Genomic DNA, 21,774 nt, shown 5'->3' on the forward strand with positions numbered 1-21,774 from the left:
ATTGTACAAGTTCTAAGCTGAAGAACTCACCATCTGGGTCTTAGGCACTCCATAAGCAGTGAATAGAGAAGAGGGAGGGAGTCTGGGAACAGAGTACAGCAGGATAAGATGTTTACATAGTGTAATAATAGAATTGGCCAGCAAGTAACCTCTGCTAGTAGTCATCTGCGGGTTCTGTAGGGAAACAGAAAATTTCCCAGTCTCATTGGAACTACTTTCATCTGGATATTTCACCAGAGATGGCTAACTTATCATTGATTCCATCTGGAATGTGCTAGGGTTTGAAGCTTGTCATTTAAACATATAAAGTAATTCTTTTCTATCTTATCCAGGGCAGATTGGCAAGGCTGCACAGAGGAGTCTGCCCTGGGACTGCTAATGCTGTGCTCACCATACAAATACAGGACTCCCATCATTCAGTACCCTCCAGAACCAAATGCTGAACCAAAAATTGATATCACAGTAGTGAAGAGGGAAATGGGAAGGACAGAGGAAGGATGAGGATACTATTAGGAAGGACATCATGAAAAATCCATCATGTTGGGTAACTGTATCAAAATTTATGTTGTGCAACTGTGACACATTCAAGTCTGAACAGCTGGTTTTGGTGAGAGGCAGCAGAAATTAATTTCCCGTGCAGCTTTTGTATTAATAATTCATCTCGTTAAGGTGTGGTCTAATAGTGTTTGCACAGGCACAGGAATCAGCCCTAATATTGTTTTTGACAAGCATCTCTTCTACAGGCATCTGCAATTCATGTGTCCTTCTTGCCTCAGTTTCTCTCTACGAGAAGGAAAGAGCTGTACAGGCTTTGGTTAAGATGTGTAAAGTAGCTGGCTACTTTACTGCTTTACACTGTTACTACTCTACACTGTTACAATTCTGTAGTCTTTTGCAATGACACCAAGGCAGCATAACATTCAGCTCTCCTGATCATGTTGGGTTTATTTCAAAGCATTGGCGAGTCAGGTCTGAGGACCAGGTTTAGAAGCACAAGATTCTGACCCACAGGATTAAGTCCCTTGCAAAAAACTACAGGACCTGGCTAACCTTGGCAGATATTTAACAATCCAAAGACCCAGTAAGGTCTTGTCCTGCTAAGACTTATTTTATTCCTCATACTGTGCTAGATTTTAATAGTATTATCATAAATTATTGAACTAAATTACATTATTATAAAGACTACTTTCTGGTCTTTTTTCCACTCATCTCCACTATTTAGATTCTTCCTTTACTACCCGAAGGGACTTCCAGTTGCCAGGGTGAACTTGCAAGATTTTACTGCAGAACAGGTGATCCCAACTTTCAGTTAACCAACAAATCCTCGAAACACAGAGACATAAAAGGCATATTCATTCTTAGTGATATCCACTGATTTGAATCATGAATCTGTTTAAGATCATATAGTGGAGGTTTGCTCCAGAGATATGTTTTAGCCCTGTTCTTTTTCATGTATCTTCTTCTAGTCTGGCAGTACTGGTTCTATGGAGTTCTAATGTGTATTTGTGCTACATGGGATATAATACAACATCCATGTTTATATCAAAATATATATGAAGCTGATATGACCATCTTAGTATAGACAGCAGTTACAGTAGTACAAATTACAGCATTCCCTAGGCGCAGAAGAAAGATAAATAAGTGTATGGGCAAAAGCACATTTTTGTTATATAGCACAACCACTCTGGCCTGCCAGGGGCCAAGGAAATGAAACTGCTTTGTTAACAATAATATAGTCAGCACAATAAAATTTTTATGAGTAAAAAGCATTAGTACACAATGAAATACTTTCTTTCTTCATCAAGTGTAGTGGTTCTATTCCCACTGAATCCTCTGCTCAGCTCCAGATATGATCCTTTTATCATATATTTCTTTTCATTGTATTTTCTCCTGTACAGTTCATTCATTTTTGGGAAGGTGGATGGAAAACACCAACCTCCTTTCTTCTCACTTCAGAGGCACCTCATGCTGCTTTTCCTCTTATGCTGATCAGCTCCAGAAATAACCCTGCAGAGCTATCACTTGGCTTTGATTCCAGGAATCCCTCTTCCTTCTCCACCCTGTCCTTTCTGGTTTCTCTACCTTCTTCTTTCCACAGACATCTGTACTAAACCAGTTTGTTTCCTTTCCTTATCTGCTCCTATTCTGATTATATAAACATCACCTTGCACTCCTTTTTTCCTTCTCAGCTTTGAAATTGCTTCCCCCCATCCTGTCATGAGCCAAGTTTGCAGCTTGCTTTGTTCTCAACAGTTATTGGAAGCAAAGGCTCCCCTGTTGTATATTTTAGCCTGCCAGTTAAGAGTGGCTTAACAGTTCTCTTTACTCATTGTTATCTAACCAAAATTCTTAGTGAGTGATGGGAAGAAAATGGTAGGTATTTAAAATGTTTTTTATAGGCTTGACTGCTTTCCAAGACCTGCAGTTTAAAATGAGAAGCCAGTCAGAGAAGAAAAAACTACTTCCAGAAAGTTCTTAAAAATCAAATTGTAACAGTTTTCAGAAGTTTAGTTTTGTTCATAGCAGCCATTTTTCAAAAGATGACTATGGAAAAGCCTAAGGCCAAGACATCAAGCAGAAAATACAAAGAGAAGTTTCACTTTGCCAAGTAGAAACCTGGAAGCACTGTATACATTAATGTTGAAGAGTTTAGTGTTTATGAGAGAAAATGGAGTGATTATTGCTGATGTGTGAATGTTGCTGACATAATTTCCATCAGCAACAGCTCATGAAACACAGTTGCATAGGAGTTCAGTTACCTTTCCTGTATCAGAAAATACTGGAATAGAAAGAATTATTGGGTCACACAGTTCATAGACAGTCAGGAACAAGCAAAAAGCATAGAGAAAATCTGTGGACACTTATATGAGCCCAAATATTTCCATTTTTCAAATTATTGTATGAATTAATATAATATAAATTTTGTTCATTTTCATTTATATATTATATTCTATTTCCCTAATGTTTAGGCTTGGTGGTGTGTTAAAAATCATGAAATAAATTGTGGCTTGTACATGGCAAAGAAGAGTTTATTTATTATATACATTCAAGAAAACAATAGTCACTAATAAGATATACTAGCTGATTATTTTGTGCGTGTGAATTTATAAAACAGCATGGACTATGCAAATGATGAGATACAATGTCCTTCAATATTGTTCTTTTATAGCACTTGAATATTTCGTGTTCCACTGTCTGTATCTGAAAGAATCTCTGCTTTCCATAATGGTGGGGAGATGCCCATGTCAGGTGCTTAACTTGACAAAACCTAATATTTGACTTGACAAAACCTAAGGATTTTTCTTGAAGCCTTCTAGCAGTCATGGTGCAATTAATCTATTTGACACAGATTAATCAGAAATCACTGATTTATATATTATTGCCTGTCTCAATGAAACCAAGTGACCTCCATTGCTTAAGAGAATCTCCTCTTCAAATTAAATTAAACATTCAACAGGTCAAAGAAATAAGCAACTAACAAGCCAAATCTTTTATTAAATTGGCTTATTTAGCACTGCTAAGTTAGCAGTTAAAAAATTGGTCTATTTCAATTAGATAATTTCAAACCCAGCTGGTACAGCATAGGCACAGCTGATACAACTTGTCTGCAAACATCCACAGGTCAAAGCACAGGGCTCTGACTCCTAAGTGCTCATTCAGGTTGTGTGCAGCTCACTGATTTTGGGCAGCTTCTGAGGCTTACAGGAACTCTGTGGGCAGCCTGACCATCTGTGCATGGTGCGCTCTGTGTGTGTCAGGCAGAGCACTCACCCTTCCAAGCACAAGTTTTTGTTTGGTTGGCCAGTGAATGAAGCTCATGGTGCTGAGTCATGTGGCAGGAGAATGGAGGCAGTGAAAGGGTGGCAGGAGAATGGAGGCAGTGAAAGGGTGAAAGGGTGGTGGCAGGAGAATGGAGGCAGTGAAAGGGTGGTGGCAGGAGAATGGAGGCAGTGAAAGGGTGGCAGTGTCACCGGGACGGCTGCCAGGGAGGGATGAGGGGTGTTCCCAGCAGTCCTCCTCCAAGCACTGAGCAGGGTCCAGAGCTGTAAACTCCCTCCCTGCTCCCCTGCCCTGAAGTTTGTTCCCCATCCCTCTGCAGCTGCTCAGGGAGTGACCAGAGGAGGTTGGTACCTGTGGTGCTGTAGCCATGAGGAGAGGGGACCTTTAGGCAAGCCTCATTCATTAGCTGTGAGATTGAACAAATCTGTAAATGTTACCATCTAGCCTATACAGCTTTCTATTAAGATAAACTAGACACTGGCACTTTAGCTACACACTTAGACAATAAAAAAGGGAGATTTTGTGCCCTTAATATTATTCAAGTTACTTCTTCAAGGAGATGAATAGGATGCTGGAGGGTGCAGGTCATTCACATTATAAGAAATGAAAAGCAGATTTGATTCAAGTTTCCTGGTGCAGCCAAGTTAACACTCTGCTTGTTTACATTGAACAAGTTGGGAAAAAAATAAAACAAAAGCTCATTTTGACAGAAGTATGTTTTCTGAAAACGGGGAAGACAGAGAAAAATCCTGCATAGAAACAGGACCTATGTCTTTTCCCTGCTTTATTACTGAATGGACACGTACCAGGCAATTTGCATGAAACATGGTAAGAAGGTAAATGTCACTTGCTAGATCAATTTCAGAACAGTCTGGAATTGGAGGGAAATATACAAGACAGTGAAATATACAAGACAGAAAATTTGTGTGCAATACTGTAGGACTGAATTAAACATAACTTAGAATAGAATAATTTTACTATAGCACCAACATTTTTTAATACCAATGTGGATTAAAAACCTTTGTCATTAAGGTCTGAAATTTGTGCATACTAACCCATTCATATACATGACATTAAGCTCAGGAGAACTTCTGCCAGACTTTGACCTGCTAACTTATTTTTCAGTATAGAAGAGAGAGGCCTGGATGAAGTCAAGCTGAAGCAAATGTCTAACAGCACACAACAGCCGGAAAAGAAAGGTCTAGAGTATGATTTTGAGTCTGAGCATCCTGCAGCTGCTACTCCCTGCTCGGTTTTCAGCACAGCTCACATGGCACACCAGAGACACTGACTCAGCAGGATTTTACAGGCATGGCAATATGATGTGGATGAGCTTTGCTGAAAAGCAAAAGATGTGAAATAAATGTTATGCCCAGGTATACATTTGGCTTGAGTGTGCTTATTACATTAACTTTGTAACTGTGCCAGCTGAAAAAAATGCATTGGATACTTCTGGATAAGATTTGGATTTGTAAATCTGGTGCACATAAATTGTCAGAACCTAATTAGGCCATAGGATTCCACTCACTGTGGGTGAGCTGCAGGTGTTTTTAAAGTGCTCAATACAATACCCACAGATGCATGACACAGCCAGAGTGTTCATTCCCCTCTAGATGGAAACGCCCTGAACTATGAAACTCCTATCACTTTCATTTTGAGGCTGTTTGGTATGAATGCCTACACAATTCACCTGTAGGAACTTTTTCTTTATCTGCTATCTTGCCCATCCCATAAAATATCATGGCAGACAGAGAAACAAGGCATCTGACCTATGGCATCAAATACAGAATAATGAGCTGAGAAGCCCAGGGAAATCTAGTCTTTGTTCTGCCTGTACCATATTACCTCAATTATTTTATACTGAACCATCTGCCTTTTGGATGTTTCTGCCTTTTGGATAAATATTATCTCAGTTTACCGCAGCAATATGGTATGTAGCTTAAGTTCCCCCTATTTTCAAATGCTGTCAGGGATTTGAATGCTGGTGCTGTGTAATTCAGAAGAAAGGAGATCATCATTTTGTATAGCAACTTCCAGGTGGACCATTTTTAGAAACAATCTAATTTGTATATAAGTAAAGAAAAATAGAAAAATTAGAGAAAATAACTATGAGAAATATGCAGAGCAACAATAACACAGTGGATTCCTGCTGAGAAGGAGAGACTTTTGAAAGCTTCAGGGCTGTGGCTAGAGGCCCCATCTGGCTGGGAGACCTCACCTGCACATCTTTGACAGAGGCTGGGGCCTGGGTGTGATCAACCTTCACTATCAAAAGCAAAACAACCAGAACTGCAAGGTTTTTAGCATAACATTAAGAATTCAGACCCGGGTCTATTCTGATGGAAAATCTTCCTTAGGAATGTGAATTGTTTTGGGCAAAATAATCAGCCTTCTTTCCTGGCAGGGATACGATTTGCATCAAAAATTAGTGTCATCCGCCCACTCAGTTTCCAGCTCAAAGCCAGGCATTTCATTAGCGAAGTGAAAACAGAGATGCCTGGCTGGAGCAGCTTCGGCAAACAAAGCTGCCAGTGCCCCAGGAAGGTGGGACAACTGTGTGCTCCTGAGGGCACGAGGGTCGTGAGGGCCACACAGGGCCAGAGGAGGAATGAGGACATCTCATTCCTGCCTGGGAAAGGGAAATACGAGCAAGGGCAAACGACCCAGCCCAGACAGCGGGATGGGCCTCTCTCTCCCGGGAGAGAGGCCTCGGAAGCTGGTGCAGAGCCCGTGTGCGTTATGTGTGCAAGAGCCGAGCGTGTTGTTGTGAGTGCAGAGGTGTGTGGGGACGAGCTGTGCGTGTGCAGCGCTGCAGCAGGCGGGCAGCGCCTCGCGTGTGCCCCTGCGAGCCCGGGGAACAGGCACGAGTGGCCCGGCACCTGCAAGGCGCCGTGAGCGCCCACAGCAGCCAGCGCACAGGGCACGGGCAGGGCGAGTGCGCCGAGCCTTCATGGGCGAGCAGGCGCGAGGGGAGCTGTGCGAGCACCGGGTGTGTGCCGTGGAAAGGCAAAGGCGAGCAGCGTGTGCCCACAAAACGAACAGGTGCGCGTGGAGACACGGCCCTCAGGAGGTGTGGGTGTGTGTGAAGGGGGCATGCGGAGAAGGGGTTCGTGTCGAGGAGGCGGTGTCTGTGTGTCTGTCGGGAGCCCTCACACCCGCTGTCTCCCCAGGCTGGCGGCTGCCCGGGGCGGGGCCGCTGACGCACTGCGGCTGCAGCGGGCGGGCCCGGCGGGCGGGGGGCCGGTCGGTGACCGGGGCCGTGGCTCGGCCCGCCGATGGCTGACTGACAGCGCTCCCTGCCCAGGCGCTGGAGGGGCCGGGCCGGAGCGGGGCGGGGGGAGGAGGAGGAGGAGGAGGAGCGGTGCGAACCGCCCTGCACTGCCGCGGCTCCTACCTATTCATTCAGTCACCTAAAATGGCTGGAGAGAGGAGGTGGCGGAGCAGGAGGAGGAGGTGAGGGGGAGCCGCAGCAGTGCCCCCACCTCCTCCGCGGCCCGGCGGAGCTCCCGGCGCGGCTGCGGCCGCCCCTGGCCCTTGGCACCATGTCGGGCGGCCCGGACGAGAGCTCGGTGCGGGTGGCGGTCAGGTAAGCGGCGCTGCTGCGGGGCGGGCGGCGGGGCCGTTCCCAGCGCCCACCCGGCCGGGGACGGGAGCCCGGCACATCTTCCCTGCGGAGAGGGGATCGCCTCCCCTCGGCCCCTGCCGAGCCGCTTTTTCCTCACAGCAGTAGGAAATAGCCAAAGGAGAGGGGAACCCCCCCACCATTCTGAGGTTTTTCCCAGTCATTTCTCTCTGATTTTGAGCAGTGACCCTAAAAATACTCCCAACTAATTATAGCCCGGTGCTGGTAGTGCTTACTCATGGAAGCAGAGCAGCCCCTGGACTGTGGCGATGCTGTTTGCATCACGGAGCTTTAGGAGACACGCTGGTATTTTTAGAAGGATAAAGGCTTTTATCCCGCGGAGGCTGTGTCTAACCTCACATACCAGAGGGATGGACTCCCATAGGGCTGCTCGCACTACATAGGAATTAGGTGTATGTAGAAGTCATGATGGGAGGGGAGCTTAAATAATTTTATAACATCAGTTAATTAAAATTGCTCTTTAATCAGAGATAAAAATCTGCTGTTCATCAGTGAGCTCTTGGCTCTTCTCGGTTTTCTACGTGAAAATACTATTTTATTGTTTGAAGAGCTTCCAGTTTAGCCTGTGGATGCTTCAGTTTTCAAGATGTCTTTACATGATTGAAACATGAGGAGAAATACATGTATATGTGCATATATCTTTGTCTATTTATGTATAGTTACTTCAATATTTGGGATTTATTTGTGATACTGTCGGTTTATTTCTTTACTTTTAAGAAGTTTCTTTATGCTGACACACTTGGAATATTACAACACAAGAAATCAGACCGTAGGGGAAGGTCTGTTTGTCTCAGTGGGTCCTTGGACAATCTTGCATTAGAGAATTCAAGGGTTGTTCAGGAAGATGAAGAAGGTGATTTATTAGCTTTGTTTTGTTTTCTCTGAAGGATGCAGAAATAAGCGATGTTACTGTGTGCTATTGTTGGTACATGGAGTTGGGGGAGTGGTGCAGTAACATTTTCAGTAAACAGAGAAGCACCACCCCTGCCTGCTAACGTGGTGTGTATGCTGCAGTTGTTCTTTAAAGTCTGATTGCAGCAGCGTTTTCTGTTGGGAGAGATGCTTTTGTGAGTGCTATCTGTTGAAGCATTTTTCACATAATGTTCAGGGAGGTACTAGTCTAAAGCATAATTAGGCTGTATTTTTAAAAAGGAAAATATGAGATAGGTGTGATCCTAAAAACAGGGTGTGTTACAGGTTTACAGACTTCTCTCTCATTTGAAGAAAATATTAAATATGTTCTGAGCCAAAAGAAATAGTGATATAGAACTTCATTTACAAATGCAGAGATTTGTTGCAGCTTGGAACTAAATAAAAACCTACTGGTGGAGATCCATTTCTAGTTGTAGGTTTGTGGTAAATAGATTGGGAGTAATATATGGTAAAGAATTTGTAGAAGTAAATGAAAGTCACCCAGCTGTAGTTTTTGACAACAAATCCCTAATGATATAAGGTATATTTCTGCAGTATAATTGTCTGACTAACATTTTGTGCCTGAATGCAGTTCACTAATAATGAAGGATTGCATTTTTCCTCCTGTCTGCTTTCTTCCTTTTGGCAAATTAACTATTCATGTAAAATATTTTCCCCTCTCTGTTTAGCATTTACGAACAAAAGCATGCACAATAATTGTTTTTGCACCAGTAGCTCTTTGTAGATCGTTTTCTTTTATTTCTGATTGTATATTTTGTGCAGTCCTGTAATTCAACTGATTTTGCATCTCAGTGTGTATTGGTGCCATGCTGTACCATGCATTATGAGCATTATATTCTGTTTCCTTGTTGGTTTTGCTCTTCAGCTCTTTTTGGCGACTTGAGCTCAGTTCAGTAATGATCTCCACAGTTGTGATGAATTAGTTGTTGTGTTTTGTGTGTGTGTTTCTGAGCAAGGCTCTCTGTACAGCTGGACCAGCTTTTAGTTTGCAACCCCCATGCTTGCAAGATACACTGCAAAGGCATGAATTTGCTTAGACTTTAAACATAGGTTACAGAGTAGACATCACTGAAATTGTTTAGCAAATTGTTTTTCCAGAACCTGGTTGTCTCACCTAATTGTATCCAACAGGAATGAAAAATACTTCATTCTTTCCAATTAGCACCAGCTTTAAGCTATCATCTTGTATGCTAATTGCTCTCCATTTTCTTCAGTGTAATCATGGGTTTGTGACTGATGAGCTCTGGTTTAGTGAAGCATGAAAGCTGGAAACAGTTTGGCAGATAATCCAGAAACTAATGTTAAATTCCCCAATTAAGAAAACATTTTTCTCTAGTCACCCAACACTGAAAGACTTGTGGACCTTGTGGATGATGGTGTGCAACTTTGGCAAAGAGCTTTGCTCTCTGACTGTGTGTAGTGTCTTTTCACATAAAATCAGAGTGCCCCCATGATAGATGACAGTCATCTGATGAGAGAACTTTCTTTTAAATGTGAAAAACTATCATTTTTGTAAGTCTAAAATTTGTCTTCCTTTTTCAAGTGTCTTTTCAGCATATGAAGACTAACTTTTGACAAGAAGGCTATGAAATGTTATCAACATCGTAGGCAACTGTTTCAAGTTCACAAAAGGATGTAGTTTGTAGTTTCTAACTCTTGTCTCTTGCAACTTTAGTGTTGTCCACCAGCAAAATACAGTGTTGTAGGCTTGTGGTGTGTCGGGTGGATGAAGTTCTCACCTTAGATTCTCAACAGCCAGTGGTCTATGTCTGTAACTGCATTTCAGAGCTGTTGTATCACCCATGCAAGGGGCTGGATGGGTCACCCAAGAAGTGTGCAGTTACTTTTACCCTTAACTAGACCTGAGCTGGATTGCAGGAATTGAAATGGCTCCAACAGTTAGTGCCTCTCCTTGCTCCATGTGGCTTAGGGCCATTTTAGGATGTTCTAGCAGTGGTGATCTAAGAAATCAAAGTTGCATTTCAGTCCTTTGCATTTTTGGATATATGTTAAGCCAAAGAACTTATGGAGAACAGTAATGTTTGGATAGGTCTAACCAGAAGTCTTGTATGGAGGACTGTACCTGATAAAGCAGGGAAGGGTGTCTGTTGTGTCTTCTCCAGAACAGGATCCAAATAACAGTGCAGAGCATTGAAGGAAATGTCTGTCCTCTAGCCCTTCAAAGGTGAAAGATGGCCTTGATCCACTGGGAGTCAGTGAAGGCTCTGGATGTACAGATAATAAGTTTCAATGTTGATTTGTTAGAGATGCTGTATTAAAACAGAAGAAGAAAATAAGTACAGTGTGAAAAGCTGAATTGCTGTACAAGCTGACCACTAGTGAAGAGATGGTCAGTCTGAAAGATGATCACTCTGACATGCTTGGGTGACACCTCAGGGGGAGTGGACAATAAAAGAACTTGCATTGCCAGTTGGTGAAGCTGAAGAGCTTTGGCATTGGGCACGTTCTCGTGAAAGATGGAGCCCAGTTGAAACTGTGTTAATGGGCAGAACACAGAGAAGCTTCAGGGGATGGTGTTTCATAATCAGACATGTTTAAAGAACAGAGTAGTTGAAGTTTCCACTTCTCATTGTCCTAGGTATGCCTGTGTGTATCTCCCCTCTTCCCTGCTTTGGTAAAAGTGCCTCACTGGTGCTGCTTCATCTGCTGTGATTGACAATCTGCTTTGTTTCATCCCTCAAGTGAAGAACAGGAGTGTTGCTGTATTCCTCCTCACGTGTGTAGAGAGGCTCTGGGATCTGGGTACCTAGTTCTGCTGCCTTGAGATGTGTAAAAAATTTCCTTTTCATACCCACCCTGGGTATCTGCAACATGTTGTGACGCTGCTTCACAAAAGTGAAATGTTGATGTTTGCCAAGTATGGAAACTGTGTGCAAAATGTAATGGGTCTCCAGGTAAATGTTTTTAGTAACAGTAGAAGTAATAAGTGCAGCTGATGAATGAAAACCACACAGCTTCTGTTTCTGGTTTTCCAAAAGGGAGATGAAGTAAGCTGGAAAAACACATTGGTTACTAATTCAGTTTAGTGGAGATTAGAGCTTTTTACAACTAAAGCTTACTGTGGTATGGCATTGGGATACAGTTTTGGCTTTTGATTACACAAGTAGAATATGTTCATCCATTGCAAATTTAGCTTCCCATTGCAAAGCTCTGGTATGGAATTCTTTTCATATCCCCGGTTGTTGAACTGTGTGATCAGGTTGTCCTGTGTAGGGTTTTTTCCCTACTTCACTAGTTTGTGTGGGTTTTTTCCCTCCCCATATGGAATCTGCTCTTTGTTGTCATGCCTCCCTCTACCTTTTCACATTTTTGCATCATTCTTCTTTTAAAGCACTTTCTTTTTAAGCTTTTATAGTGAGGCTGTTTTCCTCTGTGCTAGATCCAGCCATTGTTAGATACACTAGGAAGGAATGAAGAGAGTGAAAGGAACCTGTCCTGTTTAGACAAGCGTGTTTTGAAGCACTTTGATGGCAGCTGAGATTGATTTTCTTTCTTGGGCTGCTGTTGTGCAGGCAGTTACAGATGTGTTTGAGCTTCCCACCATGAACAGAGCCTCAGATGCTAGATGAATGGACATGTATGCTGTGGTATATATTTTAAGCTCTTGAGATACTAATTTCATGCTTCCCATACAGTGCTAAGCATCCTCATAAATCATTCTGTAACCAGATAAGCAACAGCAATAGACTACAGTACTATCCCTTGGTTGCTTAGAATGGACCAAACTTTTCATTTAAATAGATAGTAATTATTTCTGATCTGTAATCAGCTGTTAAAGTTTTTTTTGGGAAATAATATCCAACTATATTAATGAAGTTCAGCAGTCTGTAAGTACACAAGAATGCCCCACATAATAAAAGAGAAATTATCAGCAGCATTAAATAGCAAGCTGTTGGGAAATAACTCTTCTGCATGGAATCTGTTAATGGACAGCTTCTGTTTCAGATCTTTTTGTTAGTTTTGATGTTTTTCTTTGCTCTCTGACTTACACAAACATCCCCTTGTCCTTCTCTGAAACTTTACCCCGTTGGTATGTTTTGCATTTTAGCTGAAGAAAAGACAGGGCACCATCTGCTGCTGAATGAATTCTGGTTTCATAATATCTGACTCGATCATCCATTACTGATATTGCTTGGGGCAGGCTGAAATCTGTGATCTTGCTTTCTAGGAAATAAACTTCCCTTTTCACCACTCGTCTTGTAAACACAAACTCATTCTTGGATGAAAGGGAAAGAAATCCTACTTGGACCTTTCCCTTAGTGCCACAGATTCCTTGCCAAAGATGGGTATCTTGAATTTAGGAAGAAGAAAAAGCAGTGGTTGGTGTACCTCAGCAGTCTGCTCTGCCTTTGGATCAATTATATTTTTAACTTGTCACTTCCCAAAGTTTGTAGAAGACTTGGGAGTTTACTTTGCTTTGAAAAACCATTGAGTTAGTCACTGATTTCCATTTAATGGTGTTTTCTTTACTACTTATGGTCTGTTGGCCTAGACATTCCTTTATTGCTGAACTTTGGGCTTCACATTTTCAGGTTTACTGTGTGACATCTGTAAATTCTTCTGTAGTAGTTGTATGACCCTTGTGCATGGGATCAAGAGAGCCCTGCTCCCTCCCTCTGCTATCCCTTGATTTGCTTTAAGCCTTTTTTATAGATTGCCCTTGCTGCCCACTCAGAGATGCTGTTGGAATTCCTGCTTTCATGTTAGGTTGCCTGACTACTGCTGGCAAAATCAAGCAACTTTAGGTGCTTTTTTATTTTAAAGGAAATACAGCAGAATACTAAATATCTGTGGTGGCTAGAGAATTTTTTGTTGTACTAATATTATTTCCATGTAAAGCACTTCTTTGAGAAGTGTCATTTGAACTGTGAGCAAGAAAGTTTAATTAGAAATCAAACCAAATGTGAACAAGTCTAGCAAGAGTAACTACACGAGCTGTGCCTTTTTATTATGCTCTCTTTCTCTTCTCTTGAATAGTTTTAAATTTTTGTTCATTTTCTTCCTAGTCTTCCTTGATTTTTTTAAGTTCTGTGTTAATTTCCACTTTTCTCTGGTGAAATATATCTGATCCAGTGTAAGGGGAGAAATGCTGCCTTATTTTTCAAAAATGGTCTTGTTTGATCTGTTTTATAGCAACAAGATACAAATGGAGAATATTGAAAAGATAAGGTTAGTGTCACAGTGAGTTTGATGCATAGAGAATCAAAACATTCAAAATGTGTTCTAAAATGTGAAAAATCTCCTGATTCAGATATTATGATTGATTAGCATAAAATATTTCCTGAATGGAATCTGAATGGAAATAAAGAGTGAGGAGTGAGTGCCGTCTGTTCCTTTATTCTAGTAGTACCCTCAGCAGATTTGGTAGACTTGGCCACTGCTGGAATAATTATTTTTCTGCGTAAAGAAATTTTTTTTTCTTTAAATCAGCTGTCAAATGCTGGCTGGGACAGTGCACCCTTTAAGCATCTTTAACTCTACCTAACAAAGATGCATGACTTATCCCTTGAGCCTGTTTGCTCTGCAGCTCCAACACAGAAAGCCGAGAGCAACAAGACCTCAGTAAAAGGTTGTGATTGTTTGACTATACACATCAATTTAGAGGCATTCAAATTGAACAGTGCACTTCCATTGTTGAATTTAAAAATGGACTAAAGGATTTGTTGTCTAGGTAATTTAGTGTCTCACTGTTGGCTCCTGCATTTATGCTGCTGTAGGAACTCTGCATGGTTCAGTTGGTTAGCAAATAACTGTCTCTTTGCAGGACATTTTAGATTTAATGTAATCTTTCCATAGTAACTTTCAAATACTCCAGGTTTCTTGAAATGCTTCCTCTTGGATATTGTAGCTTTGAAGGATACTTATTTTCCCTTCCCTTTATGTTCAGCATAACTGATCCTGTAAAAGCATGAGTAAAGCAGTGTTTTCAATGTGAGTGAGAGTTACAGGAGTGCAGCATGCTGTGGCATTACCAGTTCAGCTACCAGAGCTGAACACATGGAATGTTATGGATAATAGGACTAGACAGAAAATGTTTCCCTTTTATGAGACATTTCAAAGTCTGACACTTTATCTTTTCTGCAGTGTTCTCTTTTGATAATGGAAGAGTTTGATCAAACAAGTTTCTCTGTGTACTGGGTCTAATCTCATCTGGGGCCTTGAAAAAAGGTATTCCACATCTTGAGTCAATTCTCCAACCTCTTGGTTATTATCTTTAAGTGGTGTATTTTTTCAATGAGCTGTTTTTTTCTTTCCATTTATAATTATGTTAGTTATCCTTTGCTTAATACTGCTAAAACAAATTTAAGGTGACATATTAAGCTGGGAAGCTGCATAGCTGTGAAGTACTAATGTCAGTCAAGGAACTATATTAAATACAGGATTTGTTAGCAATGTTGTTTAAGAAGTTATGCAAATCATCGATGATAGGCTTAAACTACAGAAGAAGAGTTTATCCTCTAGAAATACATTGCAAATGATGAAATACAGTCTTGTATAATTTTAGGGTCGCTAGCAGGTTTGCTAGGAAATTTCTCATGCATAGTAAAACATCTAATATTGCATAAAGTGTAGAAAGTGGCCTATCTGGGTTCCTTTAAGTATTTCATACCATGTTGTCTGTGAGACTTCTTGGCATAAAGTGATAGAAAGGTAGACTTAAGATGTGTGTGTATATATTTTATTCAAAATACTTACCTAATTAACTTTGAAATACAAAGTCAGTAATCCTCAGCGTTCATTTTGTTGGACATTTTTTCCTGAAGCATGGGACTAATTGGGAGATGAGTCCAGAGACCTTTTGTATCATTCTGAGTAATTCATTATCCCAAGGTCCTAGAGTTGCTAATCACTCTCTGTGGTATTGATTTACCAACTGCAGCAGTGCCTCTGTCTTATTTTGTGCTTGATTCTGTCATAGGACACCATCCCTGTGTGCCCATCTCCACCTGTATGAGAATACAAGAGGGGTATGAGTGCAGATAGTAATATCTGTCTTTTTTTAAATATTCTTTTCCTGCTTTTCCTTCCCCATGCTCCCCTGGCACTTTGTTTATTGTCATCTTAGAATTATGTCATAAGATCCTCAGGCCAAGGACATAGCTTCAAAGTAAACACGATATAAATAATACATGATGTAATATCATGAGAAAACCAACTCTGCTAAAACACCTGAGTTAGTCATTACCTTCCATGAAAAGTCTTACTGTTAAAAATTCTATATATGGCTTTGCTTCTCCCTCTCCTCTCCACTCATTTCTGTGAAAGTAAAAAAAATTGTGCCTGTATCAGACACTTTGATCTGGAGGAAGTAGCTGACTGCTTTTTTTTTTTTTTTACCTACTAAGCAAACAATATATTGCTTTAGTTGTCACTCTGCATAAGTTGCCCAGGTAAGGTTTATTTCATTCCCTAGTCTCAAATGCATTCTTTTTGAAGTCTAATCTTTACGTACATGTGAAATAATTTTTAAACTCTCTCTCTGTAATGTAAATGAATTTTTCCTTAAAATTATTATCCATACATATTACTTTGTAGATTATAGTTGTTGATACCATCTATTTATTTTTATTTTTTATTTATTTTTATTTATTTATTTGTATTTTTTTAGTTAAAATTATATCATGCATGTAAATTACTGGTGTATTTGGGAAAGGCTGGTGTCTTTAGGAGCAAGCTATTTGAAATGCATTAAAGACCAGAAAAATATTTTTATGTCAGGCTAAGGATGGCTAAGTATCTGAGTGCATATTTTCTAGAGGTGATTGAAATGAGAAGGATTCTGCTTGTGCTTGAAGAGGCTGTAGATCAGCGGGAGGCCACCTGTTCAATCTACATCACTTAGAGTGCAGCTTATGCTTCTGTCTAATCTGATCAGTCAGCCCATCACTCAGGAACAATAAAATTGCCATTCTGATCTTTACAAGCAAACTCTGAGTTCAGCAAAAGTGGATTGGTGTTCAGTAAGCTCCAAAAATGAGATGAGAGATAGGACTGAATTGGTATTTGCAAGCAAACTATTTGACAGTTAAACTTTAGTACAATTAATGTTCTTTTTTATTTTTCTACTCCTGAAAGGGTTTTGTTTGAATTGGGGCTGAATTGAATTTGCTCTTGGAGGGTGTGTCTGTGGGGTTCTTTAATATTTGTTTGTTTGATTCATTGTTTCAGTTTTTTGTTTTATGGATGTCTTTTTTTTGTTTGTTTGCTCTTTTTCTTTCTTTGTCTTCCTCACACAATCTTCAAAGTGATCTACATTGGCCAGTCAACCCACTGTCTTGGCTCTGCATTTTAAAATGTTGCTGTAGATCTATTTCATTGTTGTTGTTTGCAAAGCTTGTAGGAACAGATGGACTTCTCATTGTTCTCTAAATGTCAACAAGTGTAGCCCTGGTAGGCCCTGAAGAGGAATCATAGGCTGGGACTTCCAAGAAACATTGCACAGCTGAGATTTTTCAAATGAAAGTGCTTTGTTCTGTGCTTGCAGCCCCCAGAACAGGGCTGGCCCCTGCTCCTGTTGATTTCCAGCTCTCAGGATGCTGAGTGTGGAAATGCCTCCTCAGGAAGAGGGAACTTGCATAGAATGTTGCTGACCTACATCTTGGGAGATACTCGATTAACAACAAAGGGCTGATGCACTCTCTGCTGCTGCTGTAGGCAAATGTTTGAGGAATGCACACATTATTCATGAGTGTGGAACAGCAGTGTTGCAGTGGAGCAAAAGAAGAAACTCAGTGTATGTAGAACCTGTAGTCTTTATAAAGGAGCAAAGAAACAATTTTTTGTTCAGTACTGCTGATGTCTAGTGGTAGGTATTGTGTCCTGCTGCTCACAAAAAATATGGGCTAAGAGGAATTGAAAAAGGCAGGAAAGGGTTCTTTGTCTAGAAAACATGTCTGGTTCCATGTGAGATATGAGGAGTGAAGATTTGTAAGACACATCCTAAAATACCAAGAGTCAAGTGTGGAGTGGAAGGGAATAAAATGTTCTTTATGCTCTAGGTGAAGTCAATAAAGTGTAGTAGATTTAAATTTCAGTAAGAAAAGTACAAGAGAGGAGAAAATATTTATCCATTGTAAGGATGGATATTGTGGAATGAACAGGGAGGGAAATAATCCTGTGCTTTGTCTATGGAGATGTGAAATTGTCCATACAGGAAACTCTTCAAAACAATTCAGACTGGTAAGCCAGGAAGATTTTGGATTAATTGGTTAATATTTAAATTAAATATTTAATTAATTGTTGAATTAATTAATTGGTTAATTAAATAATACTTTGGTCCAGAAAGGTAGAGTGGGTGAATAAACTCTGACAATTCAGAGGTTTTTTCCACCCCAAATGTCTGTAATTCTGTGAAGCTGCATGTGGGGTGCCAGGACCTGAATTCAGCACAATTGAATGATCCCATTCAAATGTCAGAATGTGCTCACAGAGGTGTGACAATGTCCTCATGAACAGTAAAGCCTTACTGATTTGGGAGTGTAAGCCTAGATTAATCCAAGTTCGAAGGGACCTCAGGGGGTCATCTGATCCAGCCTCCCCCTCAAAGCATTGTCAAAACTGAATTCAGGTGAGGTTTTGCAAGGCTCTGTCAAAGTTAGGTTCTAGGAAAAACCTCTGAGACAGAGATTCATCGGTGTCTCTGGGCAACCAGTACTTGACTGTTCTGATTTTTGGTGGTCAGATTTCTTCCTTATCCCGAACTTGTGGGAACTCAGCACATCACTCCTGATGTCCAGAGTTGCCGAGGTAACCCTTGGGGGGCTTGTAAATCCTGGAATGTTGCCAGAAGTGCTTGATGGTTGGATTTTGACCCTGCACGGGATGTGCCACCTATATGAGGACGAGAGGATCACTTGGGGATAAGTGGTGAAGGAATTGATTATTTACAGGGTGAAAACACAGGTTTTGGGATCTTGGTACAGAGGGGGTTTTGGGAGACAAGATGGAGGAATTAGGGCGTGTCCTGTCCTTCTCTTCTTCTTGTCATCCATCTTTGATGGTGATGCTGGCACTTTGGGATTGGTTCACATTAAATGTGCACTTGTTAATAAGGGTAAAAGGTATTGAAAGGTAAAGGTAAATATCTTATACGTAGTTTTTAGTATAAAAATAGACGACCGCCCAGTGGGAGGTCAGTGTGCCCATGGCTGTCTTGCTGGGAGACAACTTTGTAGATAAGAATTAATAAACAATATTGAAGACTGAAAAATCTGAAGAGTGCTCTCGTCCTTTGGAGCGCGGGTTGTCCCAAGGCCATCCTACGCCTAACCAGGCAGAGACAGCAGGCCGAGAATGGAGACGAACCGGGAAATCTCTTGCTTTATTTTGTGACCAGTGCCTCTTGTCTTCCCAGTGTGAACCTTGGAAAGGAGCTTGGGCCTTTTGTCTTTGTAATCCTCTCTTCTGCACCGACAGAGAGGAGACAAGGCCTGGAAGCCAAGAAGACACTGAAGAGCTCTGTGCCTATGGTCTGTTGGAAAGGAGAGATGTGGGGGACACCTTCAGCAAAGGGGGTGCAGCCTCTTCTCCAGCTGAGTTCTGAATATGATAGATCAGATTCCTGGGGGACTGACAGTCATCTAGTGGTGCTGGTGATAAGGCTGCTATTAGGAGATAATGTGTTGTAAGCATCACAGGGTGAAGTACTGGAGGCTTTTGTTGTTTGTTTGCATGGTTGCTGTACTCTTTCTGTGTAAAGTCTATTCTTTCTCCTCATATGACCCACCACTACCTTTTTGAAGACTGTTTCATGGTAAATGTGATATTGCAGCTGTGAGAGTGTGATTCAGGTTGGGCTAACAGTCTTTTTCTCCTAGCAGGAATATGTGCTGCTCACTGTCTACATTTTCTCTACCACAGTTGAGGCTTACTCATTATTTTATGTGAGCTGACTGAGGGTAATAATTACCCTCCATCATTGTTTAATGCTTCTTTACTTTTCAGATGCACTCTTCTCAGCCATCTCATAGAGTAATCTCTTTCCCTGTCCTGAGACAGTTCATGTTTCATTCTTTCAGTTCTTCTGGCTTGTTCAGACAGAATCGTCTGTATGGGAGAAAAATCACTGACTATTGTACACATTTCTATCCCATGAAGCATGTGATATTGTTGTGAATACAACCCAAAGCATTGACTCTCTTTCCAAATAATTTCTTTTGAAATTATTTTTAATTTGTGCATTATCAGTTTCTGTCTTGTATATGAAGAACAGATTTTTTCACTCGATTTATTTATTTAGATTTGTGTATTCATAAAATGCATGTGGAGTGCTGGGCAAAGTTCACATTCAGTTTGGTTTGTATTACTGGATATCTGCCTAGTATGTGTAAGAGCTGTCTGGTTGAAGTTCAATCTGTTTAAAAGAGAGGAATGTATTGGTAGACTGAATAAAATGCTTCAAAGCTCACATCTGTCTCTTGAATTTATATGCTTTTGATTTCTCAGATTGTAGCTAGGAAATGCTACTGACTTCTAAGTTTTACCAGATATGTCAAGGAAATATGACTGATTGTAGTCTAGCTGGGCAGAGTAACTGCTCTTTTTATATGTATATTCTTTAATTTATACATGCAGTTTTCACCTTAAGAAGACTTCCTTTGTTCAAGACTGTATGTCTGCCCAGGGAATATCCAGTGGGACAGAATGTTTGCCATGTACTGCCCTGCTGTAAGAGTTGCTCTCCTCTTTTGCCACCTCCTCGGTGTAGAGGGGGATGGGCACTCCAGCACAGCAAACGTGTATGAGGTCCTCTCCTTTGCTCACAAGTAACTTGAATTGGGATAATGTTATTTTTCTGTTCTGATAATAAAGAAATAAAATGTAGGAGATACTTTTGTGTTGAAGGGGTCTCTCTCTGCTGCAGCTGTTAGCAGTGCTGGGAATCCTCTGGGTACACTCCTGTGTGTCAGGGTGGGTGCTGCCATAGACCTTTTAGGGGTCCTTGCTTCTGTGTGCCAGGCTGAGCTAATCCGTGGTTAGGGGACACAGGCCACTTCACTTCCAAAACTGGAAATAATTAAATCATCTGTGTGACTTGTTTTAGATATTTTTCTTCAGTACAGGGTTAAGATACCCAGAGTTGGAGGTCCACTGCTGTTTATAGGGCCAGCTGTGGTGTTGGAGTAACAACGAGCCTGTCTTGTGAGTGTTGATTCAGTGCTGAGGAGACTCCTATTGCTTATTGATCTAGGTATGATTGGAGCACAAGGGTATGGCATGTCTTCAGTTACTTTGGAAATAGCTGAGAAGTTCTGTTTCCAAAAGAAATGGACATTCAGAGTTCTACCTTGAGTCCTCCACAGCTGGATAGGGATGCCAGGATAGTGTAGAGCCATGGACTTTGCAGTTTCATTGTGAAGTCTGAAAGGTTCAAAGACAGCCAGAAATTGTCCATCAGTTGCATGAGTCTTTCTGGATATCCTTGTTATGTGCCATTGCATACTTGACTTGCTCAGTTCAGTGTGCTTGTGACTGATGCGAAGATAATGGAGAGCTACAGATGACACAAGAGGCTCTCTTGTGGGGTGTAGGGCTTTTTCTTTTAAAAAGGAAAAGCTATTTTTTGGCCTATTTTTTTGCATTTGAGTCTTGGTCTAGTAAGTTTAAATTGTTAGCTGAGGTAGATAACCAAGGACTACACATATCAGATTTCATTGTGGTGTGGATTTTTGTATTTTTTTTAAAGCCCCAGCAAGAATTGCTAGAGGTACTGAAGTAGTTTCTGCTTTGTCAGCAAGTTTTAGGTGGAGTGTCACTGTTGGACTGTTTTTCAGCTGCTGAGTCTTTGTGTTGCTCCATTTTTGCTGCTGTTGCAAGACCCCTCTGCCAACACCTCTCTGCCAACACCGCTGCTGCAGATCAGAGATAAACAACTTAATGCATTGCAATGGCTGCCAGGGAGCAGAGGGCTGCAGCCTTGTTTCTCTGAACTGAAAACTCTGTGATACCTTGAGATGAGGATGGCAGTATAGGAAAGATAAAAAAGATTGTATAAATTTTTTGTCCATTCTGACACTTTGACATATTATGTAACCCCCGTCAACTGGATTTGATTGAGAATCTAATTTTGTACTGTTAAAAACGTGATTGTATTTGAAATAAAACCAGTCCTGACCTCAAATGCCAAGTTAAAGAAATTATCTCCTTTAATTTGTGCTAGGTAATCCTACTTCCTGTCCTGAATCTTTCTCACAGTTTCAATTTATCTTTTTTCCATTCTTCAGCCACTGATCCTTGGTTCAGTGGTCTAGAAATGGTTAACTCTCATGGTGAGTTGGGAAATAAGCTATTTGTAGTTTTCTGTGCCTTGCTAATTATTCATGTGATTGAGCTTACGTAAGGGCTGCATTACAGTTGCACTTCATTTGATGACAGAGTTCTGTATTTCTGTGTAAACA

At 41.0% G+C, this 21,774-nt stretch overlaps 1 protein-coding gene across 4 annotated transcripts in view; it reads left to right on the forward strand.

Moving 5' to 3' along the window:
- Nucleotides 1–7,140: 7,140 nt before the first annotated feature.
- KIF21A (kinesin family member 21A) overlaps nt 7,141–21,774 on the forward strand; it is an 86,903-nt gene continuing 72,269 nt past the window's right edge. For all 4 annotated transcript variants that reach the window (XM_059471833.1, XM_059471831.1, XM_059471829.1 and 1 more), the window contains exon 1: nt 7,141–7,366. In XM_059471833.1, the coding sequence (XP_059327816.1) occupies nt 7,323–7,366 (44 nt within the window). In that variant the 5' untranslated portion in view covers nt 7,141–7,322. The remainder of the gene's footprint in view (nt 7,367–21,774) is intronic.

Source organism: Ammospiza nelsoni, chromosome 5, assembly GCF_027579445.1.
Source record: "Ammospiza nelsoni isolate bAmmNel1 chromosome 5, bAmmNel1.pri, whole genome shotgun sequence".
Taxonomy (NCBI): domain Eukaryota; kingdom Metazoa; phylum Chordata; class Aves; order Passeriformes; family Passerellidae; genus Ammospiza; species Ammospiza nelsoni.